The sequence below is a fragment of the Amblyomma mixtum genome, chromosome 1 (genome assembly GCF_055824585.1).
Source record: "Amblyomma mixtum isolate Tamu chromosome 1, ASM5582458v1, whole genome shotgun sequence".
Lineage (NCBI taxonomy): Eukaryota > Metazoa > Arthropoda > Arachnida > Ixodida > Ixodidae > Amblyomma > Amblyomma mixtum.
The window spans coordinates 73,611,937-73,629,814 of record NC_143012.1 but is presented as its reverse complement, the minus strand read 5'-3'; the positions used below and the strand labels follow the sequence as shown (position 1 = coordinate 73,629,814).

The following is a 17,878-nucleotide window of genomic DNA, read 5'->3' as shown; positions in this document are numbered from 1 at the left end:
CCGTACTGCGTAAGGAACTCCGCGTAAGAGAAGGGCGCGGTTAGCCTTTGGCTCGCATCACCCGACGGAGCTTCTATCCGTCCCGAGGCAAGATTGTGCCGTCGGTTACAGGTGATGCTCTTTCTCGGCGATATTAGTTGGCAGGTGCTCCGACAATTTTCAGGAAGGTAAAAGGCAAAGTGTGGGACGCACAGTGCAGTTCAGTTTGCCTCTCTAGAAGTCCTACACTTCCTCCGAGTGCGTAAGAATCATTACCGGTCAATCATTACTAGACCGCACGGTGTTTGCAGCCTCCTCTGTTGCTCTGGCCATTGCGAGCTCGTGAAGGTCGTAGGCATGCAGTCAGGCCCATCTCTCTAGCCGGAAGGCAGACGACGGGTGGTACGTTTTTGTAAACGATCGTCATAGTCTTACAAGTTTGGACTAACTGAGAAAAACTTACTTCCCAAAAATCACTGCACCACTTTTTCCGTTTGTGAAGGCGTGACCCTCAGCCGCTGCTTTTCTTCGTGAACAATTAATAAACTTACCTGCAGCGTCATTGTCACCTATTCAGTTTTTAGGCAAACTAACAATGAAGACTTCATACAGAAACCGTGATTTCCCACGTTATCCCCAGGAGGCTCTCAAAATCCGTTAGAAAGCAGATGCATGTATCCGCGAAATGTCAGTGGGCATTCAGACTAAATAAACAGTTCCGCTTTCTCTCTAGTACATTTTACTACTTAATGCTGTTCTAAGTGTAGCGTAAAACTGTACTGAGTGTGATATTACGTTCAGCCCTGAAATAAACAGATAAAATTTCTAACTAAATAGACGAAACCAAACATAGCTCAGTGGTCGAATTAGGTTGTGCTTGGCTTCAATCAACACCACCATCTCGAGAAATTTCATGCAGATCTACACAACCTAGTCAGTCGAGGGCACAATGCTTAAAGCAAAGATTTAGCTCTTTCTGTGGGAGCCAAGCGAATTCCACCAATACATTTTTGGTGAATAAATTTGACCAGAGAGTGCGCGAGCCAAAACGCAACGTTTCTTCTTGCATAGTCTACAATTCTTAAATATCCAGCCTTTAATGTTTTATTTTGAGCTTCGGTGCGAGCTACAACGAAGAGATGAGATGGAGACATGTTATTTCAAAGAAAGCTACATGAACAGTGTGCATGGGTTCTGCTATTATGTATACAAAAAAGTGCGGCGAAAAATGCCGAATTAAAGCAATTAAAAACAAAGTCCCTCATGGTGTGACGAACGCACTCTCTTCGCATTAACGTAGACACCACAGGAACGCTCAGCTAACAAAAATCGTTCTCACCACTCAATTCCCAGAATAACTGCGGAGCATATAATTAAAAGAATACCTGAAGTCATTGCGTGAACAATACAAAACCTAATATGCACTTTGCAACGTTTTGTCTTCTAGAGCGGGGATCTATTGCCGGCGTCAAGGTTAGGTCTGCGGCTGTCGGCACAAAAAAACGTCACTTCTAAAACATCGCACACAGCATTGGTCCTAGTGGCTTGCATGTCAAAGTTCTCCGTCGCTCAAAGAAGGTGGATGAGGGTAGATTTGATGCGCAGGAGCCCTCCTTGGTACTGCAGCTGTTCGGTGGTGGCTTCGAACTCCAGGCAGTCGCCGTTCTCCATAGCTACATCCACAGAATCGTGCATTCCAAGTGGCATGCCCTCGTAGGAATACGATTCATCATAGCCGTGGTAGTCCAGGCGGTATGCGAAATCATCGGCCGCTCCGTTCGAGCCGATCGATTGCATAACTGCACAAAAATAGTGCACGCCCTCATCCATCTGGGTCCTCCGCAAACTGAGCGTAAACACGTGTCCGAAGCTGCGTTGTATCCACGTCCACTGAGCCGTAGCCGATCCGTAGTTGCACTTCGCCCGGAGCATCACTTCGTTACCTGCGAAAGTCGAGAGCCAGAAATTTCAGACTTGGTCACCAGATGTGAATATGTGCAGCGCCTGAAAGGTGCACTGGAAAGGATTTGAGCTCGCCTTTCTACCGCAGGCACTCATTGTGCGCGCTTCAAGCATTCTTAGAAACTGCGAAGTATTTCTCTGTGCGGCCGATTTCCCTGTTAAATAAGATCAAATGTCCCGCCTCCCGTTATTTTTTTTAACTCCCCTCCGATATTAAGTGTGGTCAATCAACGTGTAGAGTGCCTTTCAGGCAGTCGCATATCGTCTTGCCTCTCTGTCATCAGCGGACTGATACATAGTAACACGCGGAGTGATCTGCGAAAGCATTGCCCACAACTATATTTCCGTGGGCCTAATCTGCGACTATGTTCTCTTCAACTAAGATTATTTATTGACGGAAGCCTGGAAAAAAAATTAAAGCTAGAGTAAAGCTGCCACCCCACTGGCTGAAAGGCACTCCACGCGTTCGTTGACTCCTCCTACTTTCGGAGGTGAGTGAAAAAAAAAGCTGGCAGTAAAGACGCTTAATCCAATTTAATGGGGAAATCGGCCGCACAGAACAATGAATCGAAGTTTCTAGGAATGCTCTGAGCGCGTACATCGGGTTCCCGCGGTAAAAACACGAACGATACTATTCAGTGCACCTTTAACTTTTATCAACAATGTTTTTCTGTGGAGTCCCGCGAAAAGCTGTCTTCTTTGTTTTCGCCATGTTATTTGTACACTCTCTCCCGTAGGCGGCCTTATAACGTTATTCGGTACTCAGTAAGCAACCACAGCGCTTTGGAACGGTCACGACCCCGTACAGAGATTTCTACGATGTTAGAGATTGTTAACAATGTTTCAGGCTCTCTATTCAGAAAGCTCGTAGTAACTAATAAAATTGCAACGGCCGTAGGTGATCGACATTCTCATCCCTCGAGGGCACATGCTCCCATTATAGCCATAGCATAGTTTTTGTGTGTTTGGACGTAAGTTTGCTAATTAAATTTCTTGACATCTATGCCAGCATGGTTTTAATGCGGAATGTCCCTTTCATCCTTTCTCTCTCTAACAGGATGTAACATCCCAAGGCGACTCCGGCTATGAGCGACGCCGTAGGAAAGGCCTCCGTTAATTTCGATCACCTTGAGTTCTTCCGAGCGCACTGACATCAGGCAGTACGCAGACCTAAAGGATTTTCCGTGCATCGGAATTCGACCATCGTGGCCGGGATCGACTCCGCGTCTGTCCGAGTAGCAGCTGACCACCACAACCACTGAGCCATTGCGGCGGCAATGTGCCTTTCAGCGCAGCCATGTCGCGATATACGACGAAATGCTATAATCATTTGTATTCACAGCTGTACACACATTGCTTAGTTGGTTATGCTGCACTTAAATCATTTTTTTGTTCCAATGACTAAATTATGAAGCGTATATATTTGCAGTCGACGATGCACACAAAGAGGCAAGGACCTCTGCCAGACCTCATTGTTCCTTTATTTGTAGGTTGGTTTGGTTTTCGGTGATCGGACGAGAACCGGCGTATTCAGCATGGTATGGCCGATGGCAATGAAAATATTAAATTTTGGGGTTTTCCACCTAGAACTGAAACATGGGCTATGAAGAACACGTCATCCTGGGGTACTTCAACGTGCGCGTGCGCTGACATCGCGTAGCACGCTGGTTTTTTTGTAATTTCGTTTTATAGAAATACAGCTACCGCAGCCGCGTTCAAGCTGGCGACATTGATAAAGCGTTGACAAAGTAGCCTTCCCACGACTTCCCACAACGAATAAAAAGCAAAGCTCCCAGTATAACAAGAGTGTTGATGCAAATAAGTACAGCTCAAAGGTGCTGTGGCTTTCAAAAGAACCAAAAGATCGGAACGTGAAATGTTCTTGTCGATGCGATGTGCGACACACTCCGGACGCTTTCAAGTTTGAGAAATAAGTGCGCAACAACTGCAAGAAACGCGAATGCATTGTAAAGACATGCATCAAAGGAAGGATGTTTGCACCAGAGCTATCACAGCACTCAATGCATCGCGCAACCACAGCTGGACATGCCCACTGCGACTTCGGCATCGTTAATTGGTCAACCGCATGCCATCACAGCGTGAACGGCGCACAACCTCAACACCATGACGAATGACGGTGTTCCAAATTTCGCACTAAACTTGCAGCTCGCAGGCAAGCATTTCTGTTTTCAAGTGTACTCTGGTGCCGCCTGCTCTAGCATTGAAGGCAGGTTCAACGCCACTTGGAAATGCTATCCATAATGACCGGAAATGAACATGACCTTCTTAAGGATGTCTACAGGAAAGGCTCTTAAAGTTCTAGCAACGGCTAGAGTGTGGGCGATGCATTATCTCAAGATCTGCAGTTTGCCACCAGAGGTAGTCCATGGAACCTAGTGCAACACTAAATGACACTGTTATTCGCAACCAAATATTCAGATCACTGGAATTCACGACGTCTCAAATGGTGGGCTCTAGACTAACGTCTTAGAAAAGTATAAGAACTTATTCAACGAAGTCATCAAGGGAGACATCGGCCCTGTGCGATATAGCTTGAACTTGTCGAGGGATTAACGCTGAAGTCTCCCGCAGACAATCAGTCCCCATCAGGCTTCGTTCTCCTGCGCAGAATAAACTTGACAGTTTGAAAGCCCAAGGCGTCATCTAACTGAGTATTCATGCGGATTTAATAACGCCTTTAATGCTCATAACGAACAACAACCGCTCCCTTGGCATCTTTGGTAACTGCCAATGCACTCTTAACCGTGTATCTAAGAAAGCAGTCTACCCACTTCCCGCAGCAGACGAATTCCTTAAGAGCTTACAAAGACGCATGATGTTCAGCACAATGGACCTCCTACAGGTGTGACAACTGCTGCACTAACTCCAGAGACCGCTCAGATATTGACGCTAAGCATGTCTAAAGGGCTACCAAATCGAGCGACTTCTTTTTGTACCTCCGCAGCACCCGACATATTACAACGCATCATGGAATCAATGCTGACTGACATTCCAGGCATCTGTGCTTACCTTGATGGCAGAATCATGAGGGGGGGGGGGGGGGGGTGTTACCGCAGGAAGTGCTTCATGTTTGATAGTTCAGTCACGGCTAGCAACGCGCGACTGCCACCTTGGGATAGCGAAGTGCTGTTTTGGATTTCAAGAAGTCACCGAGCTGTTTTTTCCCCATCCGATCAGGAACCCGATTTTAATCCGGTCTATAGACCTTTTTCAGTTTTAGCCTCGCTCCCAGCGCGCCGAACACCGCCCGTGCGTTCTCTGCGGCTCTCCGTGTTTACTGTATGCGGTTGCTTAGCTGTAGTAGCCCGATTTGGGTGTATGTTCGATTAAAGATGAAACGAGGACTTCGGGAAACCACTGCGCAGTCGTCTGCTGTTCAAACAACTACAGGAAGCGAAGGTGGCTTGAAGCGGAGCAGTGTGAAGAACACAGAGCCACGGCGGCAGTGCGGTTGCGGGCTGTTTCAGCTACACATACCTTAGACGCGAGCGCCTACTGCTGATGTCGCTAAGATGTGTGTCGTTTTTGACCCTTGCAAAATCAAAACATAAGTAATATTTCGGCGAAATGATGCAGCAGCACTGCGAGTTACGTGAAACGTTTCTGTTGTAACTGCCGACACTGGCAATTGATTATTAACGACAACGGCACTATAAACAGTTATTTGACAGTACTTGAAAGTCATGATGCACTGCGCAAATGCCACAGCTGTTTGCTTGCATTAAATATCCGATAAACTAGCAGGACTTAAGAAACATAAGCCGCAGCTTTGATGCGTCCACCTTGCATCGTGACACCTCATGCTTCGACCAAATACTATTTTCAACTGACGCCACAATGCAAAGTGCCGATTGTTTAAAAAAAATGTGCCTATTAGGGACGTGCAATCAACAGGCTCGCAGTGCCCACCCGACCACACGCACGTGCTTTCTCGCTCTTTCGGCATTAATCAGCGGCCGCACCCGAGACGGACCAAGCAGATATGCCCCTCAGGAACTGTCACAGCAAGTGCACCAGTTTCGAGTGTTTACATCGCGTTCGAAGGCCAGATGCCTCTCTACTACATCGTTTTCCGAGTTTAGCGAAATGTCAGACGACGCGAAGCTCCACATTCAGTTTCATCTGTTCCTGCGACACTTTGCTTCGACGCGCGGCGCCGACGGATGCATCTGGCGCTCCGAAGAGCGCTGCCACACACTCGCATGTTCACGCTAAGAGTGTACCACCCTACATTTGCACGCTTCATCAATTATTTTACCGTTAGTACGAAGTAATCAAGAAATTTGTGCAAAGCCAAAAACCACAACAGAATTCTGTGCGCTTATGCGCTCCAGTGGTGCCTTCTCCATGTAGCACTACAGAAAGTACCCTTTTTAAGATAGTGCAGAGGGAAAATGTAGTGGAAGACGCGGTCGAACGCAGTTTCAATCTGTTCGTGCCAACGGCGCAACGCAGACCAGACCACTTGAGCGCTTGACAGCAACACTACTGTTAGCTCGGAACGGAGCGGTTTTTCTTTTATAATTATAACATAGAAGCGCTCAGCAAGTTTCGCGCTCGCATTAATAAATGTCTCCATTATAGATACCAGAAAGCTGTTAAATGAATTGCGCACACTTGCGTAGAAGCGCACCTCCAATGCCGATTTTCGGCACAACTTGCAGGGAGACACCCGCGTCGCCGCTCACCGAAGCACGAGCCATTTTGTTCACAGTTGCTCACTGCATACAGTGCAACACTTTGCAGGTCAAAATCATGCAAAAATCAACACTCGGATAAGGCTGACCAACGCGGCGAGTACTCGCTGCCTGTATTGCAGCGGCGGCCGCCCAAGCCAACATGGCGGAGAAATCGGCCAGACGCAAGACGGCGCTGCTGTCGAAAGATGGCCGCGCGCACTTGAAAAAGGTCTATACGTTCAAAGATATTGCCACCTACTATCAAGATAGCCACCGCCGTTACCCTAGCCCATGTAAAGGCCTGAAAAAGGCGGATGAGCGGCTCCGTCTCCGCCTTCTCACCAATACACTGCTGTGCCCGGCAGCACTAAAACATTTTGACCCCTCCTTTAGCAGGAGCTGCCCGCACTGTAGTGCGGTGCCTTCGGAAACCTATCACATGGTGTGGGCCTGCCCCTCCAACCCGGCCATTCCCCCCTTCCCCAATTCAACCCGGGAGGACTGGGAGGCGACCCCGCTCGGCTGCTACGACTTACAGGCCCAACAATGCTTAGTCGGGCGCGCCCGGGCGGCGGCCACCGCCACTGGGGTCCCAAACTAGGGACCTCCACCTGGTGTTTGTAAGGATTGGTCCCTTACGGACTGATCCAAACATACCTCCTGTCCCTTCTAAATAAATGTTTTCACCACCACCCACCCACGACATCGGTTCGACGGTGTGGAGTTCATACGAATCCGAAGGAAGTCCCAGCCATTGTGGACGCTCCAGATCCGACGAGTAAGCAAACGCCACAGTCTGTTTCAGAAACGATTACAATCTACGACACATTGTGAATAACGAAGCTGGAATTTTCAGCTGTCTGTAACTGTTGCTCCAGATAAACATGGCATGGAGATGGGACAAATACCAGAAACCTTCTGAGCGTGTAAATATCCGTTTCTCAAGGAAACTATGCTAGCTCAGACCATCGAAAGGAAAGATTGGCAAGTATCTTGCGCTTGTGCTATTTCACTATGACGGGGAGGCAGCCTTTTCACAGCGTGATGACCAAGGAAGAGAGGCACCGATGGCGTTTGCTTCATGGACACAGGGACCACATGAGCGAAACTACGGGCAGCAACAAGGACTTGTAGTAGCCTTCGTAGGTCATAAGATCCTCTAGCATACACTGGCACTAACGGCCGGAAACCACGAACTATTAACCACGTCCGTCTTTCATGGTTTCTAAGAGAACTGAACTGAGACAGAGACAACATGCTGCGACAAGAATCCACCACTGCTAAAACAGGCACTGACGAGGCTCGTAGGAAGGCGAGTTCATGCCCTACCGACGGAGGCCTGAACCACAGGCATTGGAACAGGAATGCTTACCTACGGTTCTTAGGGCATCATGCCTGCTACTGCACGCGCTCATATTGTGCAGCCGGTGCATAGTGGTCACAGAGGCATGGTAGTCATAAATAGGTGTGCGAAGCGCTACATATGGCGGCCACGGCTTGTCTACAAGATTGAAGACACCGTGAAGAAAGAAACGCCATAAACGCAACGCTATGAACTGAAACCTGCCAGAGGCTCCTATTCCTGATTATAACCGCTCCGGGAGGACTGTGGGACTGTTTGCGTATAAATTTCGCAGGCCCTTGACAAGCCTTGTCCCTTGTTTTTGGCGCCTTCAGAAAATGGGTTGAGGGTGCCAGTCGTGCCAAGAAGCTCCATCCACCGCAGTCATCGGCGCAATACAAACCCTTTCGGGACATTTGAAGTACCATTAAAATTTGCGCCGGATTTCGGAAGAGCCTTCGTCTGTAATACTGTTCAGGATTTCTGCGCATTCAGCGAAGTGGAGTTGTTCACGCCAGCCACTTGCCACCCCGGAATAAACCGAAAGGCAGAACAATATGAAGCAGAGCTGACGAAAGACTTCAACATGAAACAACTGACACGGCAGAACGTTGAATCCATGGATTCCTGCTTCAGCAACACACGACGGCACACAGTTCCACGGGCACAACACCCACGAAGGTGACGTATTTCTGGACGAGAGTTACCTTCTCCGCTAATCTTGCGAAGCCCGAGGCCGAGACTTGAGGAAAGAGCGAAGACCTGCGAAGTGAAGCAAAGTGTCTCGTGAAGGCGGAGAGAGTCCCATAAGTCGATTTACCGCAAAGCCAGATTGGATTGAAGAGGTAATTAAGCGCCGTCTTGGACTCCGTTCATGGCTTGTTAAGCGCGGAAGGGGACTAGTCCGTCGTCACATGGAGCACATTCGCAAGACGAAACAAAAAGGATCACGTGCAATATACTGGGGGTTACTGGAGATTTCGGAGTCAACCTCAACCTCAACTCTAACCTGTGGACTGGATTTGTTATCACCACAACTAGCCACGTCACAGAATAAGTGGGAACTGCGCTCTGAAGAAGCGAGATGCCTGCCAGACCGATACGGAGCTTCCTTTGAGGGTGGGTGAGGTGAGATGCCCCCAAAGAACATGAGGATGCTTGCGGTGCTCTCCAGCTCCCTTTGGCGTGAACGCGCCCAGCGCTGCACACTGTTCCAGAACGACGGATGCTGTTCTCGCTTGAAACTTGGTTATAATCGTGCCGGTAGCCACCGACGGCTGAACCCCCATGCGCGAAAATTGAAACGGATTTAGTTTAAGTAAAGTCAAGCGGTATAGCAGACCTGCACATACTAATCTCGCACGGCCAGTTAGTAACATGCGTAGAGATAATGGTTCGGGCAGTAGTGATATGTAAGCTGAAATAGCATGTGCAAATAGGCGTTGAATACTTGGAACCTTGATTGAGAGTTCAGCATGATGTCGGCGTGCGTCGCTCGTTCTTCATATATAAGGTCTGCTGTCTACTCACTGACCACAGCTAGCGTGCACTCTACTGATTAAGTACTTTAAGCTCTAAACAGCGGTTTAAAATGCGTGCACTATGTGCAGACAAGAACTGCACGGACTTAACTATGTGCTCCTCATAACCAATGATATGGGCCAGCGTTCCCAGAAGGTGCAAAGGAAATTTTGTTTAACTTTTTCCAGTGCTTCAAAGAAATACTCAAACAGCCGCTCAGTTTACAATTAACCCTGTTTTATATGGTTTCCCAATAACAAGTTTTGTGTAGCCTGAAGAAAAGTACGTGCTTTGAGTGGCGCCGTATTGAAGGGTTCCGTGTTGATTTCAGCCAACTATAGTTTACAACGGTACAAAAATCGCGGTGCACGGGTGTTTTTGCACTACACCTGCATTGAAGTGCAGCCACATCCGCCGTGATTAAAACCGCAGTTTTGACCTCCGCAGCCGTAAATAACGGCCGCCTAGACTAGTGCTACAGGAGAAAGTAGGAAGATCAGCCTGCGAAGAAATCTCATTGTATATAGGCGTACGTTGAAATCATAATGCTGCTAAGTGTTAACGCGTGGCGGAGTAGGTGAAGAATTGTTCGGGGATACGGTGGCCGCAGCTCGAAAAGGACAGGGCTAATTGTCGAGACATGGACGATGTCTTTGCCCTGCAGTGGGCATAGTCAGGTTGATGATGATGATCATGAATGAGGAACCACTCGCTAAGCATTCGCGTTGTCGCTAAAATGCCACACGATTAAATAAATGTAAAAATGCAACGGGACAGTTGATCTTCACGCGCTTCTACGTCCGCATTTCCTGGCAGTATGCACTTTTACGTACGCAGTACAGAGCTCTGCTGGATAAGAACTGAGTTCTAAGCACACCTTCTTCGAAGTCAGGAGTTAAAAAAAAAAGCCTAACAGCGAGAAGTAGGAGCGAAGAAAGAAGACCACCTCGACAGAATACAGCCGATTTTACGGCCATCAGTGGCAACACAGTTCTCCAATACTTGATGCCGATGTTTCGTATGCGCGCCCACTGCTTCTTTTTATTTCCCGCAATGTAATTTTCTTTAAAGCAGAAAATGGTGCATTTACTTTGTTAATATCTAATGATGGTTTACCATTACACATTGTACATACTGTAACTACATTAGACTTCATTTGCGTTCTGAGACAGTTTTTCTTCGCATATTGTTTTTATACCAACTGCTCATGCGCGCGGCGCGCCGCACACTGGCCAGCGTAGCAGGAATGTTTGATACCAGAAAAATGAAATGTCAATGCTTGCCATGGCTATTCTCTCGGTTCATTCAAGGTATAGGCCGGGGGACGCTAGTGTGTGGAGCTCAATCCCGTCACAAGTGTTATTTACAATGCAGGCCTTTTCTCGAACTAAAGTTTTAGTAGCGATAACAGAAGCCGCCGCGGTGGCTATGTGGTTATGGTGCTCGGCTGCTCACCCGAAAGACGCGGGTTCGATCCCGGCCGCGGTGGTTGAATTTCTTTGGAGGAGACATTCTAGAGGCCCGTGTACTGTGCGATGTCAGTGCATGTTAAAGAACCCCAGGTGGTCCGGAGCCCTTCACAACGGCGTCTCTCATAGCCTGAGTCGCTTTGGGACGTTAAACCCCATAAACCAACCAGTAGAGTTAAGAGCAACTGCATAAAATACAGGTAAGCAGCGCTGTGATTAAAAGCATCTTATGGGTTTCTTTCATGTGCGGAAAATTTCCCCAAGTGCCACGATTCGAAGAAGCGTTCTGTTAAAGACCCCTGATGTAGAAGACTCGTGACAAGGAAAGTCAGGATAGTTGAGTTATTGACATCGGCCGAGGCTGGTCTTACCTTCTAGAGTTGTGACGTGCTCATGCGATCCCAGGAGATGAGCTGTTACTGTATCCACAGGACCTTGCCACGTACACGCTATGCTTCGGTACGGACAAGAAACCGGTCTGCATGAGGCGAGGAAGATGAACTAAATATAGGAACAAAACAGTGAATGTTCAAGGAGTTTTTGGCGCATTGTGACGAGTTCATGCACCAGCAGTGTGCTGAGGCGGACGTATACGACCTGCTCCGATTCCCTATGTGACCATAGACGGTTCCATAGAGGACAGGTATAGTTACAGGGGTTGTATCAGCCTGATCCGGGCGCATTCGACGTCCATTCTCTTTATGAGCGCCTCATTTCGGTCATCTTCAAACGACAATTCATCACATGATGTCATTACTGGCTAAGAGGTAAACGGAGTCTTATGTGTGCGCGTGTGTGTGCGGGGGGTGGGACGACACAGAGAACTTCATGCCTAAGAACTATTTAAACACATTTTGTGTCACTTTTCTGCCCGTACTACGGACAATGGTAGGATGTATCTAGGCCTTAGCATGATGCATGAGCTTTCTTCCAGTGCCAGGGACAGTAACAGTAATATTAAAATATCCCAAAACACGTTCATTTGTTTGCAGCTGGCAATAATGTTTTGTCCATATGCTCAAGCGGAAAAGTAGTGAAGGGCTTAAGAATTTGTTACAGCGATGGTTTATGAGAGACATTCTCTGGGTAAAGGAAGTCGGCAGTTAACAGCTGCACAATATGGCGTCACCAAAGTCTTGCAAGGCCGCCAGCATACCACTGAGACTTATGATCACGTGTGCCTTAACATTAGAGAGGTCTGTGCGGGGTAGCAAGCATTCGGAATAGTTTGCAACTGCGAATAAAGTAATGCCTGAAAACGGTTGCCTGGATGAGGACAATCGCTAGCACAGTTATCTATTTAATTTCTGCCCCAGAAGAGGGGAGAAGGTTAGAAAATGTCTTGACGTAGCCATCTGTATGATAGCTACTTCCGAAATCCAAGTAGAAAACGGAAAACGGCGATTACCTTCTTTGAGAGAAGAGCTTTCTACAACATTAAATCATACCAGAAGAGGCATGTGCCAGCTACGTAAACTATTACTGGAAACTGGGCTTTCGAGGTGAAAAAACCTTTCTAAATCAACACTGCTACGCTACGTTACGAAAGTGCTCTTAGCTTTACAATAAAAAAGGAGCCCACCTGAACACGCAGGATTGCTGGTGGACCTTCTTGTCATCGGCAGGTAGCCTGTAGGGACAGCCTGCAGTCTTGAACTTGCACGAAAACACGATCTTGTTGGCCAGCTTCTCCATAACAAGGTTGCGAATGTCTCCTGCGCAAGATATATAGTGAATGAGCTCAATAAACATGATTTCAAGATACCAGCATATTTTCGCACACAGCGGCGGAAGCATCCATGAGGAGGAGGAGGGAAAACATTTATTAGGAACAACGAGAATATTGATCACGTTCGATTGGGTGGCTTCCTCACTCTAGGACTAGATTGCCCAACGGCTGCTCGAAGAAATTGTTGGACGAGCGCGTCTCGTCCCATCAGGGCTTCGCCGGACAGCTGTTACCTCCCACCGCTCATATGATGTGACAGGCGTGTTTAAGTGTTGGGGTTTGCATCCGCACCCACACGAGATGTGGAAGACAGTGGGACGTGTGTCTCTGCACCAGGGGCAGGCGCCATGATATGTTAGTGGGCACATCTTGCCTCATCAGTATAGGTTTTGGAATGTATATGTTTGAATAAGTCAGAGAGCTACGGCGTCTTCAGTGCTGAGCTTTTTCTGGGAGGAAGGATAAATCCTGCGGTTAAGTAGCTCGATCTCGAGGCGTTCGCAGTAATTGAATAGCAAGGGCCCGAAAATAAAGGATGGGGATTGCGCGGACGATTGGTTTTGCCCCGCTCGGTTGGTTAGCTCCCGAGGTAAGCTGTTCTGCCTTTCGTTCCCCTCTAGTCCCCGTGTCCCGGCGTCCATGTAACTTATGGCATCCTTTCAGCTTTGAGCCCGGGATCTGAGCCGCCAGCAGCGGTGTTCGCCAGTTGGTAAAGTTCCAGCTGCAAACCTGTCGCGAGTCGGTGACGATGTGAACTTACCAGCCCACCCTGTCGTGGTGTTTGATGACTAGCGGGGTGACTATGGTTTCAGTCGCACCTGGACCCTCTTCCCTCACAGAGGCCGCTTGGGTCAAAGTAATTATCTCTTCCATTCACGGCGGCCGCAAAGAGGCCGGCCCCCTTTAGGGTACGCCGCCTCGTCCATGTACAGTCTTTGTCAAAAGTAACCAGGCTGCATGGTTTTGCTTCTCAGTCGTTTATTTAAACTATTATGCCAGCCCTCAAGCTCTGAATCTATGTATCGTAATGAGAACCCCTGTCCGCACCTTCAAAGAACTTTTCGCCCTTAGGGAAAGCTGTAAAGGCGCTAGTGTACAAATTAGAAGCAAACCAAGCAGCCTGGTTACTGTTGACAAAGACTGTACGTTACATGCGGGTCGCCCATGAACCTTGCGCCCACCTTCGTGGAGTTCGTGGTTCATGTGGTTCGGTATGGGGCTTACCTTGATCCTGCTTCTGACCTAGGGCGGGAGCAACCATTGCCCTTAGAGAGCGCTCATCTTCTCATCTTCTCACCGCTCTTAATATTACCTCGTGCAGTCTTCTTGGCCGACAACACATGACTTCTTTTACATTTTATAATTACGCTAATCATTTATGATCAGTCTTGTTAAACCACAACAGCTTTTGGTTTAGGTCACATTGTCTGTGGCTAAGCGAATCGCATTCAACTTCGGTAGCAACTTCTATCACGGGTGCATTCGTCAATTACTGCGGAACGTATCGCAAGGTTGCAGCTCGCTGTGCTCTGATAAAAATTCTTAGCGCAGACAAAGTTTGTTACGGCGTCAGATCAGCATTTGTAGCGATGTAGATAAGGCGTTATCAGTAACGAAAAAACTTGCTTAGCAACAGGTGCCGTCATCACATTTTGGTACTCATACTGGCGTCGTTCGCTACTGGAAGCACTGCATCTCAGCCTTTTTTGTTACTCACCGATAGGTTCGCGACAGGTAGGGCATCTGCCGGCGACCATCTTCAAGCACTCGGAGCACACGAGGTGACCGTGGGCGCATTGGGTGATCGGCGGCAGCACGCTGTCCGAACACACGGGACACTCGAAGAGGCTTTCCAGGTCAGAATCCACCTCCAGACCCGATGAGTGTTGCGCTGACGGGGATGGTGAGGCGTCGCCCCGTTGTCTGCTGCCTCCCTTTCGGGACATGGCGCTCCGACACTGACTGATGAGGAAGGATGCCGCAGCCTCCGTACGTGATCACTCTGTGGCAAAGATTAGATTACAATGCATTAGGGCCTACATGCCGATAGGCTGAGGCTTTAGAAAAAGCGCAGGTTATCAAAAAGCTCAGGAGAAATCAAAGCGTGAGAGATGAGCTTCGGCAGCCAAAGAAACGCTTTCTGCAACATAATTTTCACCGAGACCAAGCCACATACGAACCAATGTTCTTAACGGTTACTAATTTTAGCCATCTCAAATTCTTCTCTCCAGCCGCGGTGGCTCATTGCTGTGGCGGGCAGCGGGTATTTCGATGAAGGCGAAGTACAGAAACATCTTTGCGCTGGGCAATGTCCTCACCAGTTGAAGAAGCCCAGATTGTTTAATCTGAAGCCCTTCACTGGGGCGACCCTCAAAGCACATCTGATTCGAAACGGCAAACCCCACTATTTCCTATTTTATCAATGAGACCTCAATGTAGATTCATCTTCTAAACATTTATTTATGGGCGTAAAACCTCCCAATCCCTGGCATGTTTTTTTTTCTCCATTTAGCGACCCCTGAATTTTTTGTCACCACCGACGTGGGGCACTTCATACTTAGTCCAAATCACGCCCGTATCATATGCGTGTCATCAGTGCCTTGTAAGATGGCGGCCACCAAGTTTTGCGCGACAAAGTATAAAGTTCATTTTCTCGAAAAGCCGTCGCAGTGACCTATAACATTTACAGGAAGGCCTGAGAAATGTAACGGAAATATTCCCAGAAGCTTCAAAAGGAGACAAAATGACCAATGGCTTAGATCCGCTACAGGATATACGTAGCGAAAGCGAGCGCAACAACGAGGCAAGCGGTGTGACGTCATATCGAACCGCGGCGGCGGCTCCGCGGCGAGGCGCCTGAGGTGACGTCACGCCAGATGGCGGGGCGAGCGCGCGGCGTCCGCCAGCCGCGGCGGCTGCTAGGCAACGGCTCAAGGTAGGTCTCTGTGCCTCCTTGCGCCGCAGCGAAATCGCAAATTCGTCGCCAATGTATTTCACTACAAACGAAATTCGCCAGCATAGGGATTCAAGTTAAACCCTGTAAGTATCAAGCGCGCACGCAACGCATAAATCGCAAAGGAAGCGCCTTACAGGGGCACCAGTTAAACGCCTTGTGGTGTGTACGATAGTAAAGTGTGTTATGGATGTGTTCTGCAGTTATACTAATTTAAAAAATAAAACCAATTATAAATATGCTAATTAGACGTCAGAGATTGCGCAGATTAAAAAGGTGGTCTTATGGGGCTTTATTGCACTGAAAGAAATGGTGTGTATGTGTCCTCTTTTTCTCTGTCCTTGCAAAGCCTACGCTGACAAATTTCATCATGCTCAATGTGCACTTTAACTAACGGTTGACATTGTGCCACGGCAAAGTAATGATAGTAATACTAGCTGCTACCAAAATGAAAGAACCAACAACATCGCGCTACCCAAGTACTGAAGGCTTGACCAAACCGCGTTCCAGCAAACGCTGATAAGCAGGCATATAGTGAGCGTGGCATAAAAGATATTGCCCGTTTTATTTCTCTTTTGGGCGCACAACGACACGAAGAGGAACATTTTATTTTGCGGCCGTTTCCTCTTGCAGCCAGGTGCTCTGATGAACGAGTGTAGCGAGTCACAGGCGAGCTACAAGTAACGAACGGGCGTTCGCTCTTTAAGCAACCTTCGGTAGTGGTGCCGCTTTAGCGACACTGCCGTTGCTGCATAGAGCATCACCCAATAATTTATGAACACGTTACGAGCATACCGCTACCGTTTTGTCCTTGCCCTAGCAAGCAACAGCATAAGCGAACTAAGTCCAAACGGACCATTGCGCATGGGAGGTTGACAGCTGGCGTTAGCGATGTAACGTCCTGATAAAGTTCCTGAGAGGTGACGGCGCTAATTTACAAAACATGCGCGCTTATTAAAAAAAGAATAACTTAACTGCCGCAACTACTGTAACGTCGTGCTAAAAGTTCCTAATCTGTGAGGTGACGACACTAATTTACAAAGCATGCACATTGATAAAAACAAAGCAAATTCCGCAAGCAGTGTAACGTTGTGCTAAAAGTTTCTAAGGTAAGAGTTGACAACGCTAATTTATAAAACATGCACGCTTATAAAAAAGCAACTTAACTGCCTCAAGCAATTCGTGCACACTGATCATAATTTTCGTGACTCATTCCTACCGTGCGATGACAGACGCTAAGTCGATCCCGCTTGTTCGCTGAGGTCCGACGGGCGTTCCGAACTGCGCCTGCGACGCCTGGCGGCGTTCACCCGCTTAAACGTCTGTTTCCCAATAGTGCCATGAACGTGACCGCTGCGGCGTACACAGCCAGCCGGGACACAGTATGATTATCGGGTAGCAAGCACCGGCTATATCGCTAAAGTAGCTCTGCCGGCTGAACCGGCAACGTTTCAGGCTGCCGCCATACGTATACGCGCTCCGCAATGGACTCGCGCCATGCGATAACGCCTAAACCACGCGTGCATGTATGCTTTGTCATGAGCATTCGCGGCTTAGTCGATAGTGCTCTTTCACTGATAGAGAGCCGCCAATCGCGGCACCGAGATCACTGAGGGCTGTATGTCGGTCGGGCGCAAATGCAGCAGCATCCATGCTCGTGGAACTTTTGACGATCTATCTTGAAGCCGGTGAACGCGACCAGGACACGCTCGCGTTATTCGAAGCGCCTGTCGGGCCACTCTAGGCAAGTGTGACATGCTTTGTGAACAGTTTCGAAGCCCAACAACGATTCTGCTTTAAACTGGTAAGCGGGTGAACCTGCGTCCACGATGAAATTAAGTGGGTGATTAGCAGTCAGTGGATTTAAAAGGTCCGTAGCTCCTTCCAGCGTTGTATTCAAACATGCGTACAGAATGCCAAATTTACCCGCCTTAGTGGGTCAGTGGTTAGAGCGCTCGGCTACTGACCCGCAGTTCCATGGTTAGAACCCGGGCGCGTTGCGATGGTGGTGGTGAAAACTTTTTTTGTAAAATAGACTTTGGGCGCCACATGGTGGCCCCGCCACATGGTCGGCGTCCCTAGTCCGGGACACCGCATGACGAGGCCCCGTCTCTCGCTTGTTTCACCAGAGCCCTTTGGGACTCAGGCGAGGAGCAGTTGAGGAGGGCTGTCTCCCATGCCTCTCTGGAAGGGGTAGGGGAATTGTAAAGGCGCCCGCGTGCT

At 48.5% G+C, this 17,878-nt stretch overlaps 1 protein-coding gene across 2 annotated transcripts in view; it reads right to left on the bottom strand.

The window, feature by feature from the left end:
• Positions 1–1,057: 1,057 nt before the first annotated feature.
• LOC149366787 (E3 ubiquitin-protein ligase Siah1-like) overlaps positions 1,058–17,878 on the bottom strand; it is a 54,690-nt gene continuing 37,869 nt past the window's right edge. Inside the window, exons 1-5 of one of the 2 annotated variants that reach the window (XM_089552374.1) lie at positions 16,875–17,191; positions 14,420–14,704; positions 12,556–12,688; positions 11,345–11,451; positions 1,058–1,922 (exon numbers count right to left, since the gene is read on the bottom strand). In XM_089552374.1, the coding sequence (XP_089408500.1) occupies positions 1,549–1,922; positions 11,345–11,451; positions 12,556–12,688; positions 14,420–14,648 (843 nt within the window). In that variant the 5' untranslated portion in view covers positions 14,649–14,704; positions 16,875–17,191 and the 3' untranslated portion in view covers positions 1,058–1,548. Of the gene's footprint in view, positions 1,923–11,344; positions 11,452–12,555; positions 12,689–14,419; positions 14,705–16,874; positions 17,192–17,878 lie in introns of those variants that run through there. The other variant, XM_089552384.1, reaches the window with a different exon arrangement.